The following is a 19,685-nucleotide window of genomic DNA, read 5'->3' on the forward strand; positions in this document are numbered from 1 at the left end:
AAATTTTTTGGATGACCAAAAAGTTTTGAAAATTTAATACAAGATTTTTCATAAGTTTAGCTTACAATAATTATAGAAGAACTTAAATTTTGGTGTATTCAGGCCATTAAAACATAAACCACGTTTTTCACCAACAACTGGAAATTATATCCTAGGCTGACAAATCATCTTCGTTCAGAATCGTTTTTCGTATACAATGATAACTATCATTGGATTCAAATTTAACACTCCTATAATATATAATAATGATCCATACGGCACTTAATGTACAGCAGAGCGGTACTCACTTGCCCGCTTTTTTTTTTTAAATGGAATGTGGATTTAACAAAAGGTTTATTGGTATAATACAATGTGCATTTAAATTAATAATATAAATTAATAAATTTAATAAAGTAATGTTGTTCTTACAATAATATATATTTTTAAATCAACAAAATATTAGTTAATTTGTTATAATTCACAATGAAACAATTAATGATGAGTATTGTAAAATCAACAAACCAATTAATAGTTTTAAAATATTCATTTAGTTTTTTTTTTCAATCAATAACTGTTTTATTAACTGTATATCAACAAATATTTTGTCAAACCATCCTACATTTTTATTGAAATAACATGTATTTTTTTTGAGTGTACAGACGTTGTATTTAAAGCTCCGTTTACACGATGATAGTCGCTATCGTAATAGTACTATCGCCGTGTGGACAGAGTAATAGCAACTATCGAATTATCGTGAAAGCGACTATCGCACTATCATGCATGCATGCATGATAATTGAGAGCAAGTGTCTTGAGAGTGACAGTAACTATCGCCGTGTGAACGTGATTGAAAATCACCGCGAAAGTATATTAGGATACTGTACATATTAATTTTTTTAATTCACATTGATTATCATTTATTTTATTAATTATTTAGATGTTCGAAAGTAATTTTCGAACGCGAGTTAATTGAAAACTTCGTAGGTGTAAAAAGATTTATTAATACAAAAAATCGGCAAAACGACAAAAAGATTTAAAAGTCGCGGGTGCGACGAGTACAAAAGTATAATAATTGTTAGAAGGAACGCGGAGTGTACAAAACAACAAAGTTCGAAAAAGCGCGACGGCGGGAGCGTTTACATTAAGACGACTTAACGGTTCGGGCGTCGAAAAGCAAGAGAGTTGCGAAAATCGCGAGTAACGGTCGTAACGAACCGAGGAGCGCGGATCGGTCACTCGCGCGCGCTGGTGGGGGGTAGCGCGAGATCAAAACGCCGTTACAATACACATGCATAGATATAACATACATAATATACACACAATACAATAATTGTACACAACTACAAAACGACAAATACCGTGACACTGCGTACGTGGCTTAGTGGTGATAATACTGTATCACCAAATTACTCCCCCTCGGCGAAAAGAAAAAATTTTCAAACGGAATTACGCGCGTAGGAATGGTCGACGATCGGGTCTTCGCGCTTGATGAATGCTGGTTTGAGACGGTCGATGGAAATCCAGGCTGTCGAATTGTCACGTTGCACCTTGAAAGTTTTTTCTCAGCGTTCCAAAACGACGAAAGGTCCCTCGTAGCGTGGTTGGAGCGGCGGCGGCTTACTTGGTTCAGGTCGGCGGGCACGAAGTTAGCACGTCGCGCGTCGTGGTTCGTACCGGGTGTATAGCGCAGTTGGCTCATTGATTTGCAAAGCGACGTCACCAGGTCGGGAACCCGCGGTTAGGGCGGAGCGTGGTGGAACATCTCTCCCGGGAGTCGGAGTGTCGTGCCGTACACCAACTCTGCTGGGGTATGCTCGAAACCGGCCTTGATCGTGTTACGAAGCGCGAGAAGCACGATGGGCAGCTTACTTGACCAATCTGTCGACTCGTGTGCGATAAGGGCGGACTTGAGCGTTCGGTGGAAACGTTTGACCATACCGTTGGACTGCGGGTGGTACGGCGACGACCTCGTGTGCTGCACGCCGAAAGTGGTGAAAAGTGTTCGAAAGAGGTCGGACTCGAACTGGCGGCCTTGGTCGGTGGTGATAGTGTCGGGCACGCCGAAACGCGCTATCCAGTTGGCGGTGAGAAGCTGGGCGACTGCGTGAGCGGACATATTCTCGATCGGCCAGGCTTCGGGCCAGCGTGTAAATCTGTCGACGACGGTTAGGAGGTACTTAAAACCGTTGGAGGGCGGTAGCGGACCGACTAGGTCGACGTGAATGTGACCGAAACGTCGCTCGGGAGGGGCGAAAGGTGCGATGGCGGTAACGGTGTGTTTGTTTACCTTCGCTCGTTGGCACGGCTCGCAGCATTTGGTCCACTGTGTGATATCCCGGTTTCATGCCTGTCCAGCAATATCGCGACTTGATGAGGCGGAGTGTTGCGCGGAACCGCCATGAGCTGGACCGTGCAACGCGCTGAAAACGCGCCTTCGGTGCGCCGCCGGTACGTACAGACGCGCGTTACCTGTAGAGTAGTCGGAAAACAGTACTCCGTCGGGCGTGTCTCGTGGCTGCAGCTGTAGTGAGGTCGTTGTACCGTCCGCAATCATGCGTTGAAGTTGCGGGTCGGCGGCCTGGTCGAGTGACCATTGTCGCAAGGTCGGTAGCTCGGTCGTTTCGGCGATTTCGAGCCTCGAGAGGGCGTCGGGTACGACGTTATCCTTACCGTGGTACGTAGGTAAAAAAAAAAAACAAAAAAAAAAAACAGAAAGGAAAAAAAACAGAAAGGAAAAAAACAGAAAGGAATCTCTTGGCTTATCATAAAACGGTCCGACATGTCTAAAATTTAACAGTGTTGCCTGGAAACAGATATTTCCCTTTTTTTTAAGTTTTCTGTTGTTTGTGGGTACATTGTTAATCTGTAATTTTTGAATTTTACCAGACAACAACAACTTAATACGATACGAGTACACGACGCGTTTGTACTGTCTGTAGATTTTTGTACTCCAACAGTCAACACGGTAGCGTCTCAATTTTTTTGATCTCTGCGCTTTTTTGTATTTGTTCATCTGTTCACTGTTGACATTTTGTTTTGTTTTTTGGTATTTTATACATTATTTACCAAAATATGTCTTTTGTTGTCAAAAATGCCTGGGGGAGTAGATGCTCGTTGGTGTATTGTACCAGCCTTTGGTCAAACAACAATGAAGAATTACGGATCTCATTTTTTAAATTTCCTAAAGACCATTCAAGGTAAGAATGATTTATACTACAGTATTTACTTATATTATGTCTAATTTAATTTTAATCACTTGTCCATTATGTTATTTCCTATCCATAAAATGTAACTTATGTATTTACAAATGAGAAATAAGCCCATGAAAATTAACAAATATTAAGTAATATTCTATTGTCACCTACTTATATTATTTTCTCTTTCTTTGACAGACTACAGGTATTGTTTACAATAATGTAACACATTGGACATCTGCCTAATTTGTATTTTATTTTTGAATGTGCACCAAAGTACTAAATGTTAAATGTAATTATTATTATTATTTTAGATGTGCTTCTTGGGTGGAAAAATGTGAAGCCAAATATTTACCGACCACAGATCTCGATATTCTGCACAAAACTTTTAAGTTGTGTTCTTTACATTTTGAAGATGACATGTTTCTAAATACCTTGAAAAATAGACTCAAGCAGACTGCAATCCCTACATTATTTGCCAAAAAACCGGCTGAATTTCAAAGTAATTCTTTGGTTGGCTCAAAAAATATTAGCATTTTAAATCAATCGACTGAAAGTAGTTCAATGACCGATGACATTTGCTCAATTGATGACCAGCCATCATGTTCAACACCTGGTACGTGACTTATTATTTTTGAAAAATAAAAGGCACATGTTTCTGCTTATTTGGTGTATTACCTTCAATAAGTACTTATATGTCAACTGTTTAATAATTTAAAATAATTGTGTTACTCTTGGTTTAGATTCGTCTTCTTCACAGCCTGTTTTTGCCGAGAGTTTGTCTGTGTCTACTTCTACAGAAATTTGTGAAGCATCAACAGGTTCTCAAACTCCTGGGTATTTGTCGCTGAAGACCCCCAGAAAAGTAACTCTTCGAAAACAACTTTCTAAGGCTCATACCACAATCAAAGAATTGGAAAATGATGTGAATCGTCTTACGGTTTGTTTGCAGCATGCCGACACCATTGAGAATGTACTTCAATTAGTTGAAAAGTATATTTCACCTTCATTATTTATTGTGGTAAAAAATAATGTTCTTAATAAAGACAAAACTCCAAAGGGAAGACGATTTTCAAATGAAATTAAACAATTTGCACTTACTATCTATTTTCTGGGTCCTAGTGTGTTTCATTTACTTCAAAAAAATTTTTGTCTTCCTTCTATTAGAACTCTTAGAAAAATAACTTCTAAATATGAATTTCAACCTGGCCTTAATGATTTTATGTTTAATTTTCTATCTTTCAAAACTAAAACTTTTTCTTCTGATGCGTTAAATTGTATTCTCTGCGCGGATGAAATGTCAATTAAAACAAACTTATTTTATAATTTATCTAAAGATCAAATAATTGGTTTCAATCAATTAAAGTCTTGTAAAACATATGATCCTGCCAAACATGCCCTTGTTCTTATGATAAGAGGTATTAATTATAATTGGAAACAACCAATTGCATATTATTTAATTTCCAATAGTTGTACTGGTGGTGATTTAAATAATATAATTGTTTCTACTATTCGAAGACTTAAAAATATCAATATTAATGTAAAAGCTTTTGTTACTGATCAAGGTTCTAACTTTATTAATTTTTCCAAAATCAATAGTGTTACTCCAGAAGAGAGATATTTTGAAGTTGACAATGAAAAAATTATATATATCTTTGACCCACCTCATTTAATAAAATCGACCCGTAATATGTTTTTTAAACACAATTTAATTGTTGACGATGAAACAATAGATAAAAAACATGTCGATACTTTCTATAACTATGACTCAAAATGTAATGTACGAATGGCTCCTAAATTAACTTACGCTCATATTCATCCCAGTCCTTTTGAAAAAATGAAGGTGAGATTAGCGGTTCAGGTATTTAGTCATAGTGTAGCCGCAGGGATGTCAGCAGCTTTAAATCAGGGTATTCTACCAACCAACTCTAAATGTACAATCAATTTTATTAATTTAATGGATAGATTATTTGATATTTTCAATTCATCAGATACTCCTAATAGTAAAATATTTAATGATCCTTTCAAAAATGATGGACATCAATTAGATCATTTAAATAAAATGGTTAAAATATTTAAAAACATGAAGGTAATTAATAAGTTTAAAGAATCTGATGTGACTAATAGAGTAAATTTATTAATGGTTGGTTGATTAGTATATCTGGTTTGAAAATGTTGTGGAATTCCTTAAACCCCAAACAAAATAAAGAATATACCCTTCGTACAGGTCGAATCAATCAAGACTGTTTAGAAAATTTGTTTGGAACATTTCGTCAACAACATGGTAATAATTATAACCCCACTCCTATTCAGTTCATTTGGGCCTTTAAAAAAATATTTTGCCTTGAATATTTCAAGCATTCTCCAAATGCAAATTGCATTGAAGATCTTGATAATGTTCTTTGTCAAGTCAATGAATTAAATAATGTTTCACCATCTTTTCAAGAAATTGTTAATCCCAAACAATCAAAAGATAATCTTTTTAAATTCAATCCTATCACTATCGGTACAAAAGACTACAGAAAATTAAATATTCCTGAAACTAATGCTTTAACTTATATATGTGGCTATTTAATGAAAAAATTTTTAGAAAAACATGTTTGTCAGGAATGTATAAATTATGCTAATTTTCAACAAAACCTAGAAAAATCTTTCCTTTTATCTTTTTTCAAATCTACTTCTAATGACAATTCCATGTATGGAAAATTATTAATGCCACATGATGACTTTTACAATCATATCTTTAAATTAGAAAGTATTTTTATTGACAATTTTCCTTCCTTAGCTACTGAAGACAATGTAGGGGCTAAGTTGAAAGACTTATTAATAAATACACGTCTTAAACACCCTTGTCAATATTTTAACAAAACGTTTTTATTACATTTATTTATAAGGTTTAGAATTTTTCATCCATTAAATTTTTAAATAAATCTTTAGTAACCGAAAAAGTTAGGAAAAGTAGAAAATTAGCAATTTTAAAACATTTGTAAACTATTTTGTATAACTTTAAAAAAAAAAAAACATTTTATAATTATTTATTATTATTATTATTATTATTGTATTGTATTTGTTTTAGTAAAGTACAACTCATGTGCTTTCATAATTATTATTCCTTAGTAACTATCAAAGTCTGAATTTTCCTAGTAAATTATGTGATCTTGTTAAGAGTGTTCATTGTTATATTTTGTATTATTATTTGTAATTGTTTATGATGTATGTAATTTGTTAATGATAATTTTGAAGAAAATAAAAAAAATTGAATTTATACTGTTAATTATTTTGAATTTTACAATTCTTGGAGAGTAGTAAATGTAAATTTGAGGTATTCCTATAGACTATACTGATTATGTAACAATATTGATTCTGGTAACAGTATATAAACTCAGAAAAACTTTTTAATTTTTCTTTACAATTGTGTTAACTAATTACTGAAGTACTAAGTAAAAACATTAAGTAAATATTCTAGTACTGCTTAAATCATTTAAAACCAGCACACATAATTTGTATTGTAATCCACTGTATATGCATTTTTACGATTTATCAACAACACCTGACATCTCAATTTAAAATAATGATGATTATAATAATAATATTTTTATTTTTTCCTTAAATTCAGTACTTAAATAGGTAGTAAAAATCGTTTTCTTAAAAATAAACTATTGGATTGTTACAATATAAATTAGTTGAAATTTGAGCGGATGAACAGTGTTACATGATATAAAGAAAAAATGGGAATTTCCCGGTACGTGGCAACACGTTTAAATTCTAGACATGTCGGACATGATTTTATCATCTCCCATAAGACCCTATGTTAAATGAAAAATGATTCCCTTCTGTTTATTCTTTATTTTTGTGATTCGACGTCGTGATAAAACTGTGATAAGAACGATATCTGTCGCACCTGCCGGTCGATTATTTTTTCGGTCTTGAGCGTGAACATGTATGTGCTCCGTGCGGAGCGTCGCGTGTCGCCCTTCGATAAGGTGTACGAAATGTCGTGTACCTGAGAACGCGGCGAGAAGTTCTCTGTCGTACGTGCTGTACTTTCGTTCGGCGGGTGACAGCTCTCTTGAGAAGAAACCGAGTGGTTGCCACTGGTCGTTGACCTTCTGCTCGAGCACGGCGATATTTGATGCATCCGGGTTGAGACGTAGTGGTGTGTTCGGCTATGGATGCGCAAGTTGCGCGGTGTCTGCGAGGGCCTTCCGACAGGCGCTCGTGGCGTCCGACCACAGGAGCGGACTATCGCGTTTTTTAATCGCGCTCGACATGTCGTAGAGCGGGGCTTGGGTCTCGGCGGCGTTCGGAATGAATCGGTGGTAAAAGTTCACTGACCCAAGAAAACGTTGCAGCTGTTTTTTGGTCTGATGGAGCGTCCACTCGCGTACCACTGCGACGCGTTCCGTGCTCGGGTGACATGCGTCTTTGTCGACAACATGACCGAGAAAGGGCATAGTGTTCGTTGCGAAAACACACTTGGCCGGGTTGATCGCGATGCCGTATTTCTGGAAACGGTCGAATATGCGTGTACGTATCTTTCGTTTTCCTCCTCGTCGTGTGAGGCGATAAGAACATCGTCGATGTAAGCGAACGCGAAATCGAGGCCACGTAATATGTCGTTAATCAATCGCTGAAAAGTTTGTGCGGCGTTACGTAAACCAAAACACATAACGGGGAACTTGAAAAGGCCGAAAGGCGTCGTAACGGCGGTCTTGTGGACGTCCTGCGGGACGATCGGCACCTGATGATACGCCCGTACGAAGTCGAGCTTGGTGAACACTGTATTTCCGGCAAGATTTGACGTAAAATCGTGCAAGTGTGGTAGCGGATAGTGACTGCGTTGAGTCGACGGTAGTCTCTGCAGGGGAGGAAAGTGCCGTCCTGTTTAGCGACTAGTAACAGCGGACTGGCCCACGGGCTCGATGACGGTCGACAAATGCCTCTCTGGCGCATAAACTCGAACTCGCGGCGTGCTATCGATAGACGGTCGGGCGGTAGTCGGCGTGGTCGTGCGAAAAGTGGCGGGCCGTGGTGTGTAGTTCGTGCACTACGTCGTGTAAAAACTCGGTAGGTACGGGAGACTCGCGTGCCACTTCGGGAAAATCCAAAAGGAGTGACGTCCACTTCGACGGTCGTGCGACAATGCAGATGCTGACTGGCGTTGCGTCGGATGTCCACGAGTAGTCCGTAGTAGTGCAAAAAATCAGCTCCCAGGATTGGTCGTGCCACGTCGGGCAGTTCAAACGTCCATGTGAAAACGCGATTAAAACCCAGGTCGAGTTGTAGTTGCTTTGGCCCGAAGGTTTTTATTTGAGAGCCGTTTGCGGCGATTAAATTTAGGGTCGAAAAATAAAAAGTGGTGTTATTTAAAAATTTTGAAGGTTGGCTAGGAAGAAGAGAAATTTCAGCACCGGAGTCGACCAGAAATCGACGTCCAGTGTGTTGGTCGGTGACGAAGAGTCGTCGTGAGTGAGGTGCGACGAGATGTTCAGTGAACATCGCCGCCCTCTCAATTTTTATGAGTGGGCACGAAAGTGCATGGAGCGCGGCATTTTTTCGCGTTGGGGCCATACTGCACGTGGTAGTAGCACCAACCTACAGTGTTGCCAACGTTTTGTGGCAACGGATCGGACCGAACGGAGCCGGGGCAATACAGTTCTCCTACACAATTGTAAGAAACTACTTGGGGGAATTTAAAATTTTCAATAATACCAACTGTCTTTTTCCAGAAAATTGAAATCAAAGAATTTAGTGTTATATAACCATACACACTGCACATATTATAATACAATTTAAAAATTAAATCTAGATTTATTTTTATATTGTAATTTGTAAACAAGTTATTTTCTGACTATTTTAGATAATTTTGAAGATAATAATATTATCTAGGCGACTAGGTCAGTGACCGACACGGATTACGATTTGTAGATTGAAGAATAAAATTATAAAATTATAATTATTATTATAATACTAATATGCAATGTATAAAAATTCAAAAATAATGATATACACGTAAGCCAAATAGGTAGTCAATAAAAGAAGTCAATAACTTTCAAAAATAACACACGTAAAATTAAATAACTATTTAACCAATGAGTCAAGACTATAGTTCCGTCCAGTGGCGTATTTACGGTGGGGGGGTCCATGGGGTCCAGGCCCCCTGGACTCCATAAATACGTATCTAAAGTCAAATTTACCTATATAATATATTATTATTTTCTGTGCAATTATAAGTTGTAACTTGTAACCACATGAAATACTATTTTTTACGTACCAAATCGGGGGAAAAATGTTATCATAAATTGCTATGCATGGTTGACACATTTCGCCAGTTGGAAATAGGGTTTGAATGTTTATTTAGTTCAACATTTACTGATGTAGAAAAATATTATTTGAGAATTTGGTTGAGTTTTATTTACCACCAGTGGAAAATAATAATGCTATGTTGAAATTAAAAATAGCCAATCAAGACGTAAACTTCAAAAGTGGGTTAAAAGCACTTCTGAGCTGCCCAAAGAATGACTTTTCTGAATTAGTTTTTCAGTAGACACAAAATACACATTTTCAATGATTTACTCATTACTCCCACTAAAATGTTACTTGAAACATTTTTATTTTATGTAATTTGCATTAAACAATTTTTAAAACATTAAAATTCAATGTTTTTTGAATATTTAGTATTTTACATAAGATACTTACGCTTTATTTGACACTGATATAGTTCCTTTAGGGGAACCTTAAGGTTAGGTTAAAGGGGCCCTTAAGCTCCGGGTGCCCATGTGTCTCTGCAAAACTTATGAAGGCTCTGGTCAAGTTATACCATTGGTTATACATTAGCCCACTCTTACAAAGTATAATCAAATGTTGTAAACAATAAAATTATAAATTAAAATGTATTATATAAAAAAAGCTATAAAATATTTATATAAAACCGTTCGTCATCATCTCGTTATTTGTTTCGTTATATAAAATAATCAGATCAAAATAAACAATCAAAAATTATATCTAGCAGTAAAAGAGAGTGCTAATCTTTATTAGCATTAAGTCACGATATTAAAGATATAAATTGGGTAAAAGAACGCATACGACAAGCGTGCCGTAATTGCAGTTAGACCGTGATCTACGGTAAAGCGCATACGACTTAGCATAGCTTTAATTTCTCATTATGGACCACAATTACGCAGCTAATGACCCGAAAGTCGAAATTGACGGTAAGTTATAAATATTTTTTAATAAAAATATTTTTTTTGGTGATTGTGAAATGTAGCTTTGTAAGTACATAATTTTAACTATGTAACAACAAATCGAATTATGATTTTATGATTTATTTTGCATTTTTTTTATTTTTTCCTTTTTAAGTTCATTTTTTGGTATTTTTAATTAAATCCGGCAATTAATATATTTGAAAACTTTTTTTTTGTCTTACACAATTTTAGTTGTGCCTATTATGAAATATAATATATCAACTACCATTATTAATTTTTCAGATCACGATGAAAACGTAAATATTTTACAACAGGAAGCTATATCGACTTATTCAACATTGCCTGGTGTTCAACTTAAATCTTTAGTTTATGTAGATAATTTAGGCTATAGATAATACAAAAATAATAGCAGGAACTATAAAATGTAAGTGCAGTAAAATGTCAGAAATAAAGATTTTATTATCTGTTTATATTTTTAAATATTTAGTTATTTGGTATGTGAAAACCAAAAAAATAGAGCTGAATTTTGCCCAACTACAGCAATTATATTTGCGGACATGAATGAGAATTGGATAAGGGCTAATCTAAACCATAACCATAATCCACCAGTAGTTGATATTCCAATGGTCCATTTAAGGAGAAGTATCGGAATGGCAGGAATAAGTTCTGGAAGAATGTCAAACTCGATACGAAATATTTATAACAATGAAATAATTGCGTAAGTTAGATTTCGTTGGTATATATAACTTTTTTATAAAAAATATAGTCATATTTTTAAATGTTATAGAAACCCAGATGGTGCAAGAAATTATACATTTCTCCAATCTCAAGTAAGTGTTAAAAGAATGCGTCAAAGTCGTCGTCCACCAAATCAGACACTATTGAAGAGTTGGCAATTGTTTAAATAATACGGCATATGCATCAACCCTGCAACATCCACCTTCAAGGTAGGATAGGACTAATTATTATCTTTTTAAAGAAAATATTTTAAAATTTCATTAAATCAATTATATGTGTTTAGGTTTTATCAACAACTATTTGAAGCTGAGGGAGAAACTGTTGGAATAGTATTTTTTAATTTTGATGCTGTTAAAAAGTATAAAAATGAGCTTCAATCTGTTAAAATTGCAGGAATTGATGGAACCTTTAAAACGGTACCAAAACGTCATCCTCAGTTTAATAATGGTTGCCTACTTACTTTTCATGTACTTTTTAAAAATGTTGTAAGTTAATGCATTTAACTAAGTTGTTTTGTTCTTTTAATACATAGTTTAAGTTAATTATTTTAATATTTTTGTTTAGACTTTTCTAATGGTGTATGCTCTGACATCAAAAATGACACATGCAACATATGAATCGTTCTTCCAAATTGTTTATAGAGTTTTACCATTGAATTATGCTCAACTGACTATAATTACAGATTACGAAAGAGCCTTAATGAATGCTGTGAAAAACGTTTTTAACGAAAGCAATCTGCAAGGATGCTGGTTTCACTACTGTCAAGTAAGAAATACGCTAATAAATTCCAAAATTGTCAAGTTCTTATGCCTTCTGAATTTATAATAAATGTATAATTGTATTTATATTTTAAATATATTTTATGTATGTACTTTTTTTATATACAGGCTGTTATTCGATACTGCCGAAGAACTTTAAATAGTGTTTTTCATTTATTTCAGAATAGTCCACAGGCTCATCGAGTATTGAGCATGGTAATTTAATAAGTTATCTAGATAGGTACTCATTTTAGACTTTATTATTTGTATTATTTTTAAGGTATTGGCTTTACCACATCTCTCAGCAGAAATACAGCCTGAGTGTCAATTTACTATGCTTGAAGGGTTTAATGAATTAATTGAATATGCTAATGGTATCGAAGAAATATCAGAACGATTGCAAGTTTTTTTGATTGGATATATTCAAAACTTTTGGTTTAATCAAATTGGTGCAGCATGTATATTTCAACAAGAAATCTTCTTCACTCTATAAATTGTCACCTATATTACATTTATGTGAACACACGGTATATTGTTTTTTATATTATACTTTTTAGGTCAGAAATTCGAACTAATAATTATCTTGAATCTTTTCATTCAACGTTACTATCAAAACTTGGAAGGCACTCCAATATCTGGGATTATATGCGTAAACATAAAATATTCTTGAATATTTATATTTGAATTATATTTGATTGTTAATGTTATAATAATTTGTGAAATTTATTAATGATGGGAAAAAATGGTAAGTGTTATAACTCAATAGGCTAACCAGTTAGGTATTTGTATTAATTTAAAATTTGTTCAGTTTTAAATATTTGTGTTTGTAAGTTAAATTAATTTGTTTATACCTATTATGTTATGTGAATTATTTTATGGGGAAATAAAGGTGAGAGTAGTATGTTTTAGTCGGTTCTGTACCCCCCGCAAATCCGGTAAATCCAACTACCCCGCCCTCCCTATCGTGCGCGTGCCATGCCCCGCCATGCCTATCGCTGCCATGCCCTTCCATGCCATCCCCGGCCTTGCCCCTCCCCTCCATACCGTGCCCGGCCATGCCCCCTCCCATCCATTCCTATCCACTACATTACCCCCCTCCCCCCGAAAATTATAAGTAGTCGAATTCAATATACTCAATACGATTTAGTTAAAAATTTACGGATATTTAAAATCATGTGCAGAATACATTCGTTTTGAAAACAGTGTATTAGTTAATTTTAGTTTATTGAGAGTTAGTAGCCGATTAATAATATAATATATAACATAAATAAGTAATTATTGATGAGGTCTCATTATCTTTTATAGATGTGAAAAATGAAAGTGTCACGTATACTTTCATATTTCATCTATAACATTTCAATACAGCTATTAACTCTACAACGATTTAAAAGTTATGGTAAACAAAACGATTAAGATAATCATGTGATCCATTATGTATCTATGTTATACATTATCACCTGCAGTATTAATATTATAACAACTTGACATTTCTATAACACCTTGTTGTTATTAGTTATATATGATTTCTCTTTTGTCTAAAAGTCATTTGGAAAAGACAATTTATGTGTAGGACATCTCTTTCCATTTCGGCATGTGAAAAATATATATTTATCATATACGTTGTATAGCTATATGGATGGGGAAAATGTATCATATATAAGAGACCCGATTTTACTCAAAAGAGTCATACTGTTCTTCAAGCTCTTGAAAACAGTCTGCAGTTTACTATTGTTCTCAGTTCAGTCTTCATTACGTAAAAATGTTTAAGTGTGATGTTTGTGAAAAAGTTTTCACTGTGAAGTCTAATATGTTGAGACATGAAAAATCTGACAAACAAATTAAATTTACATGTGGTGATTGCAAGCAAGTTTTCAGTCGACGGGATGATCTTGTGAATCACGTGCAGAAAAAACATGGTATGTATTTTATTAAATATTTATCTATATATAAAATTAGTGACTTATATTTACGAATATTGAATTTTCTATATATTGATAAACAGATTAAACGAATACTGATACTAACCCAAATTAAAATAATAATAATTCATGGTTTTCCTAGTATATATTTCATTATTAAAATTTTTATATTAATATTCATATAATTATTTAATAGAGTGTGTTATTAAATATTAAGGAATAAATAATATTTTAATGTACTTATAAATATCGAATTTTCTATATATTCAAAAATAATATAAACGAATAGCTGATACTAGCTCAAATTAAAATAATAATAACCCTACGTTAGCCTAGTATATAATTTCATTACTTTAATTTTTATATTAATAACCGTAATTATTTAATAGCGTTCATTTCCATAAAATTGCTAAAGTAATATTATATGTATATAAAATTGTTTAGGGCATGCAATTAAATATTAACGAATTAATGATTTTAATATTGAAATATATATATATATATGAAAATATATCGTATGTTTAGTATAGATTATATAAGAAAAATCTTTTACTTTATAATTAATTCTTAATAGGTTTTGTTAAGTATGGTTCTGAATATAATTTGGCTATGGGTATCGCAGTCGGACAGCAGCAGCAGCATCAGCAGTCATTAAGTGTGTAGTAATTATATTATTAAAATGTATTGGAATCGATAATAATAATTGTTATTATTATTTCTATAAGGTTCGGTGGGTATCGTAGATAGTGTTGCATCCACGTCAAATGTGAATGATTCCATTCCACACCCACACAGCAATTTGAAAACATTAATATTTTCACAATATTTGAATAAGAATCCACCTCAAATATTTACTGTAGAATATTATACAGTTGTTTTGTAAATATTTGATCTCAAAATATTTAAACCCAAATATAGTCAAAACATTTTCAAACTATTACCTACCAAATATTATATATCAATTTCCCATCTTATGTTTTGAAAATATTTGATCTCAAAATATCTAAACTCTAATATAGTCAAAATATTTTCAAATTATTGTATACCAAATATGATATATCAATTTCCCATCTTTTGTTTTGAAAATATTTGATCTCAAAATATCTAAACTCAAATATAGTCAAAATGTTTTCAAATTATTACATACCAAATATCATATTATACCAATTTTCCATCCTATGTTTTGAAAATATTTGACCTCAAAATATCCAAAACCAAAAATAATCAAAACTTTTCAATAATTATTTCATTTTAAGGGTAGATTTATATATACAATGTACCACTGTACATTATTTTTCCGACAAGTGCATCTATTTGTTGAAACATTCAAACATGTAAATTGAATAATTATTCAAATATAGGTTATATAAGTATTTAACGGTAATTTATTATACTTGGACAGATAAAAAAGAGCAAAAGCAAATTTTTATAACATGTAAACTGATGTAATTTTTCAATGATGATGGCGATTTAAAGTTGTTGACCAGTGTATTATATTATATTAGTTTTATTTTATATATTATAATATATATTACAAAAATTAATCGTGGGATCGAATTTCGTGAAATTCATTAAGTAAATACATTTCGAGCTAGGTACACAGTATATACAATATACATATATATATTACTTTTCCGACAATAATGCATTTATTTGTTTTGCACTATGTTTTGTAAAAAAATTTTTGATAACCATTCCCTCCAAATTTCGAATGTATATTCGCTGTTTCTATTAATGTTATAATGTACTGTGTAGATCAAAATGCCATAAAAAATCACGTGTAACAAAAAGTAAATATATGTTTACTACTCACAATAATATATTGTGACATAATATATAATATATTGTATATAATGTAATATTTTTTGTAATATTTAAATTTAATTTAATATTTTACATATTTTCTTTTTTGTTAGCAATATAAAATAAATTTATTTTACTAGTTTAAACTAGTACCTACTTAATATAATGTTATAACTTATATTTAACTTATATAAAATATTCCAAACTATATTCATTGATAGGTAGGTCATTGATAAAATATATAATAGATCAGTTTACATATATTATTATATTGCTCTTTTTTTTTTTTGCAATTAGTGAATTATGATGAATAATAATAATTATAATGAATTATCGTATAATATACTTATTCAGTATACATGTTAAATGTTTCAAAAAATAGCTGATGCGTTTGCCGGAAAAATAATGTTATAAATGTACTGTGTAGTTATTATTAAAACCTACACCGCCTTAAAATAAAATAAGTAAAATGGTTAAAAGCGTAAGCCTAAAAAACAGCAGGCCGTTTGGAAAAATAATAACTATAATATAATAGTATAGTTCGCCAACGGGCTACACCCGTTCTTTTCGCAAAAAAACTAATTTTCAATATGGCCTACGACATATTATACATAAAATATATCTACTACAGCGGAATACTTTTAAAAATTAAAATAATATTATTCGTCACATATATATTAAGATGTTTTTTGATAGATATCATAATAACATATTATTTCATTTATAATAATATTATATGATATATATTATGATAATATCATCAATAGATATAAGTTACGCTATAGACATTTTTTGAATTTTGATATAATTTGATATAATATAATATAATATTGAATTATATATAATAATGGCCAGTGGTCACGGCCGACATCACGTATATGATGTTTTATTATTCAACTAACCTACCAAGTACAATAAAATTACAACACATTCATTCAATAACCGGGCTGGCGTATAGTAATTATAGGCACAACACCGCTGACTGCTGAGAGGTAATAGTGGTAATACATATTGTAACAACAATAATATACGTCATATATACACACACAACGTATTATTCAAATTTATATATATTATATAATATTATTAATTAGTGGTATTCTATTTTTCGTTATACTTTATAGTTTATAAATTATTATTATGAACCATAATATAATACTATATTTAATATTATAATATGGTCAGACGGCCAGTCAAAAGTAATAGGAATATAATAAAAATAAAATATGGGTTATTCCAAAATTGTTGTAATCAGTGAATCCGACGACCCGACCATACAGGTCCGAAGCCCTTGTCGCGTCTTCCACCCCGCCGCCACCTGTACCACAGCAAATAGCTATCGGCGACGGGTGTCGCGAGAGCGTTTAATACTTTAATTATTATTATTACTTCTTTTTTCCGTGGTGCACTGTCTCGCCTTTAATAGTTTAATGCGCTGTTTAAGAGCGTATAAGCTAAACGTGTTCTATACTTCTACAGTTCTATAGTGTTTTGATTCAGCCATAAGTTATATAAATTATAATAGTACAACCTACAATATATTGCTAATAAGTGTAATAAGCATATTATTATATACGCAACGAACGGTAATTGCCACCAGCCAATACGCGTAAGTACCTATATATATATATAATAAATTATATTACTATATATTACTATTAGAATATTATAAATTTATATCTATCTACATTATTTAGAGCATTAATACTAGGACATCTGGCAATGCACTGTTTGTTTTCCTTCTCTAGCCCACGTGCAACTTAGACAAAACGTATTTACACAGAATCATTTTTCTTTTTTTTTTGAGTAATTTTCATCCATTACAAAAATTAATTAAATATAATGAAATAAGTTTATAAATTAGTACAATATTTCAGAAGAAATATGTGATCACACATGCAAAGCTTACAACGAGAATCTTAAAAATAGTATTTTATTATTATTTATTTTATTTTTGTACCTACCTATAGCAAAATTATACAATATTATATATAGGTAATAATTGTTATTGCATTTAAATAATATATAATATATTATGGTTATATATTTTTTATATACCTAATCTTAATATATGTTTTTTTTAAATAATAATTGTACCTATAGATAGGTAGGTATGTATAAGATACCTAAGTGTTGGATTATTATTTTAAAGAAAAACTACAAATATAGGTATCAATTTTTTTTCACATAACAAATAAATACCTACTAGAATAGTCACAAATCATAATTATAATTCGTATTTTGTATCCATATACCTATACTATCAATTTTTATTTTCATTTTTCAGATATTATTCATATTGCTAATTAGTAGAATTATAGACTTTATTAAATACAATTATTTACAAAGAAACTAAGTTTTATACAATTTAAAATTGTTTAGTTATAACTTAACAAATGATTAAAACTACTAGTTATAGAACGAAACAAAGGCGATTGCAAAAAGAATTGCAAATTCTAGAATGGTCATCTATAAATGAAATCTCAGATAGTCTTGTGAAAATACTCCATCACCTCCACATGATGATAATTATGATTGTATCAATACAAGTATTCAAAGCTATACCAGTAGTTTACCTGGACATAACCATATTACCAATAAACATTTCTATAAATAATATATAACAATAATTTAAATCAAGATTATTTAAGTAATGTAATTTGTACTCGAAACAATGCAGATTCAAATTCAATATCAATTCCTCTTACACAAAGTTCAGTATATAGTGAAAATATTAAAAATAAAATAAGAACATGGATGGTAAATTTCAATGTTCCCCAAAATTCTTCTAATGCCTTATTAAAAATATTAAAAAATGATGTCAATCTTAATTTTCTTCCTGTCGATAGCCGTACATTACTTCAATCTGGATCAACAAAAGTTTTTAATATTCGAGAAATCGAACCGAATGGCATATATTATCATTTCGGGTTAGAAACTGGTATTAATTTGTATTCTAAGATATTTTCTCTAGATGATGTTATAAGTATTGTAATCGGAATGGATGGTCTACCTTTAAGCAAGAGTAGTTCAAGCCAATTTTGGCCAATTTTGGCTTATATTTTTCCTTATAATAATAATGTTTTTCCTATTGGAATATACTATGGCCACAATAAACCTCAAGATAGTAACATATTTATTAAAGATTTTATTGCAGAAATGCTTAAACTATCTACCCATGGGATAATGATAAATAATATTACTAAAAAAGTAATTTTAAAAGTAATTTGCTGTGATGCTCCTGCCAGATCATTTGTAATGAGAAACAAGGGACATGCTGGTTATTTTTCATGTTCAAGGTGTGTAATTGAAGGAGAATATTTAGAGAATCGTGTCTGTTTTCCATTTATCGAAAACTGTGAAAAAAGAACTCATTATGATTACATAACTATGAAAGACGAAGAACATCATACATCTTCAATAATTTCATCCCTTGTCATGATCCCTGACCTTGATATAGTTAATATATTCTCTTTGGACTATATGCACTTGGTTTGCTTGGGAGTTGTGCGGAAATTAATTATTCTTTGGCAACATAAGGGACCAAAGACTGTTCGGTTGCCTAGTTGGAAAATTAGAAAAATTACAAATTCTCTTTTGACATTAAAAACTGATGTAACCAATGATTTTCCACGAAAACCAAGGGCTATAGAAGATGTAGCTCGTTGGAAGGCTACTGAATTCCGCCAGTTTTTGTTGTATACAGGACCAGTAGTTTTAAAAAACATATTATCTAGTAACTGTTATGAACATTTTATGGTCTTAAGTATTGCTATGAGAATACTTTTAAGCCCTAACTATAAGCAATATGTTGAGTATGCTCGCAAACTTCTTGTTTATTTTGTTAAATCATTTGAACAAATCTACGGAAGTCAATTTATGTCATACAATTTTCATAGCCTAATTCATTTACCTGATGATCATATTAGATTTGGGCCACTCGATTATTGTAGTGCGTTCCCTTTTGAAAATTATATGAAGGATTTGAAAAATATGCTCCGTAAACATGAAAAACCTTTACAACAAGTTGTTCGACGTTATGAAGAAAAATGTAAAAGTGGAAACATAGAACATAATAATAATAATATCA

General features: G+C 32.0%; 1 protein-coding gene and 1 pseudogene across 1 annotated transcript; both read left to right on the forward strand.

Moving 5' to 3' along the window:
• The first annotated feature begins 2,947 nt into the window (after positions 1-2,947).
• LOC114125254 (uncharacterized) lies at positions 2,948-5,334 on the forward strand. Its single transcript, XM_050202646.1, has 3 exons — positions 2,948-3,175; positions 3,487-3,788; positions 3,916-5,334. Exons 1-3 carry the CDS (start codon positions 3,051-3,053, stop codon positions 5,322-5,324), a joined length of 1,836 nt encoding a protein of 611 aa, XP_050058603.1. The 5' UTR covers positions 2,948-3,050; the 3' UTR covers positions 5,325-5,334.
• Positions 5,335-10,601: 5,267 nt separating this feature from the next.
• On the forward strand, positions 10,602-14,455 carry LOC126551107 (uncharacterized; annotated as a pseudogene).
• Positions 14,456-19,685: the final 5,230 nt, after the last annotated feature.

This window comes from Aphis gossypii, chromosome 3, assembly GCF_020184175.1.
Source record: "Aphis gossypii isolate Hap1 chromosome 3, ASM2018417v2, whole genome shotgun sequence".
NCBI classification, from domain to species: domain Eukaryota; kingdom Metazoa; phylum Arthropoda; class Insecta; order Hemiptera; family Aphididae; genus Aphis; species Aphis gossypii.

Bases quoted from the DNA above. Each gene is read 5' to 3' on its own strand.
- LOC114125254 (XM_050202646.1), top strand. From the start codon at position 3,051: ATGTCTTTTGTTGTCAAAAATGCCTGGGGGAGTAGATGCTCGTTGGTG. The intron at 3,176-3,486 runs GTAAGAATGATT...TTATTATTTTAG, and splicing joins TTTCCTAAAGACCATTCAAG to ATGTGCTTCTTGGGTGGAAA. The intron at 3,789-3,915 runs GTACGTGACTTA...CTCTTGGTTTAG, and splicing joins GCCATCATGTTCAACACCTG to ATTCGTCTTCTTCACAGCCT.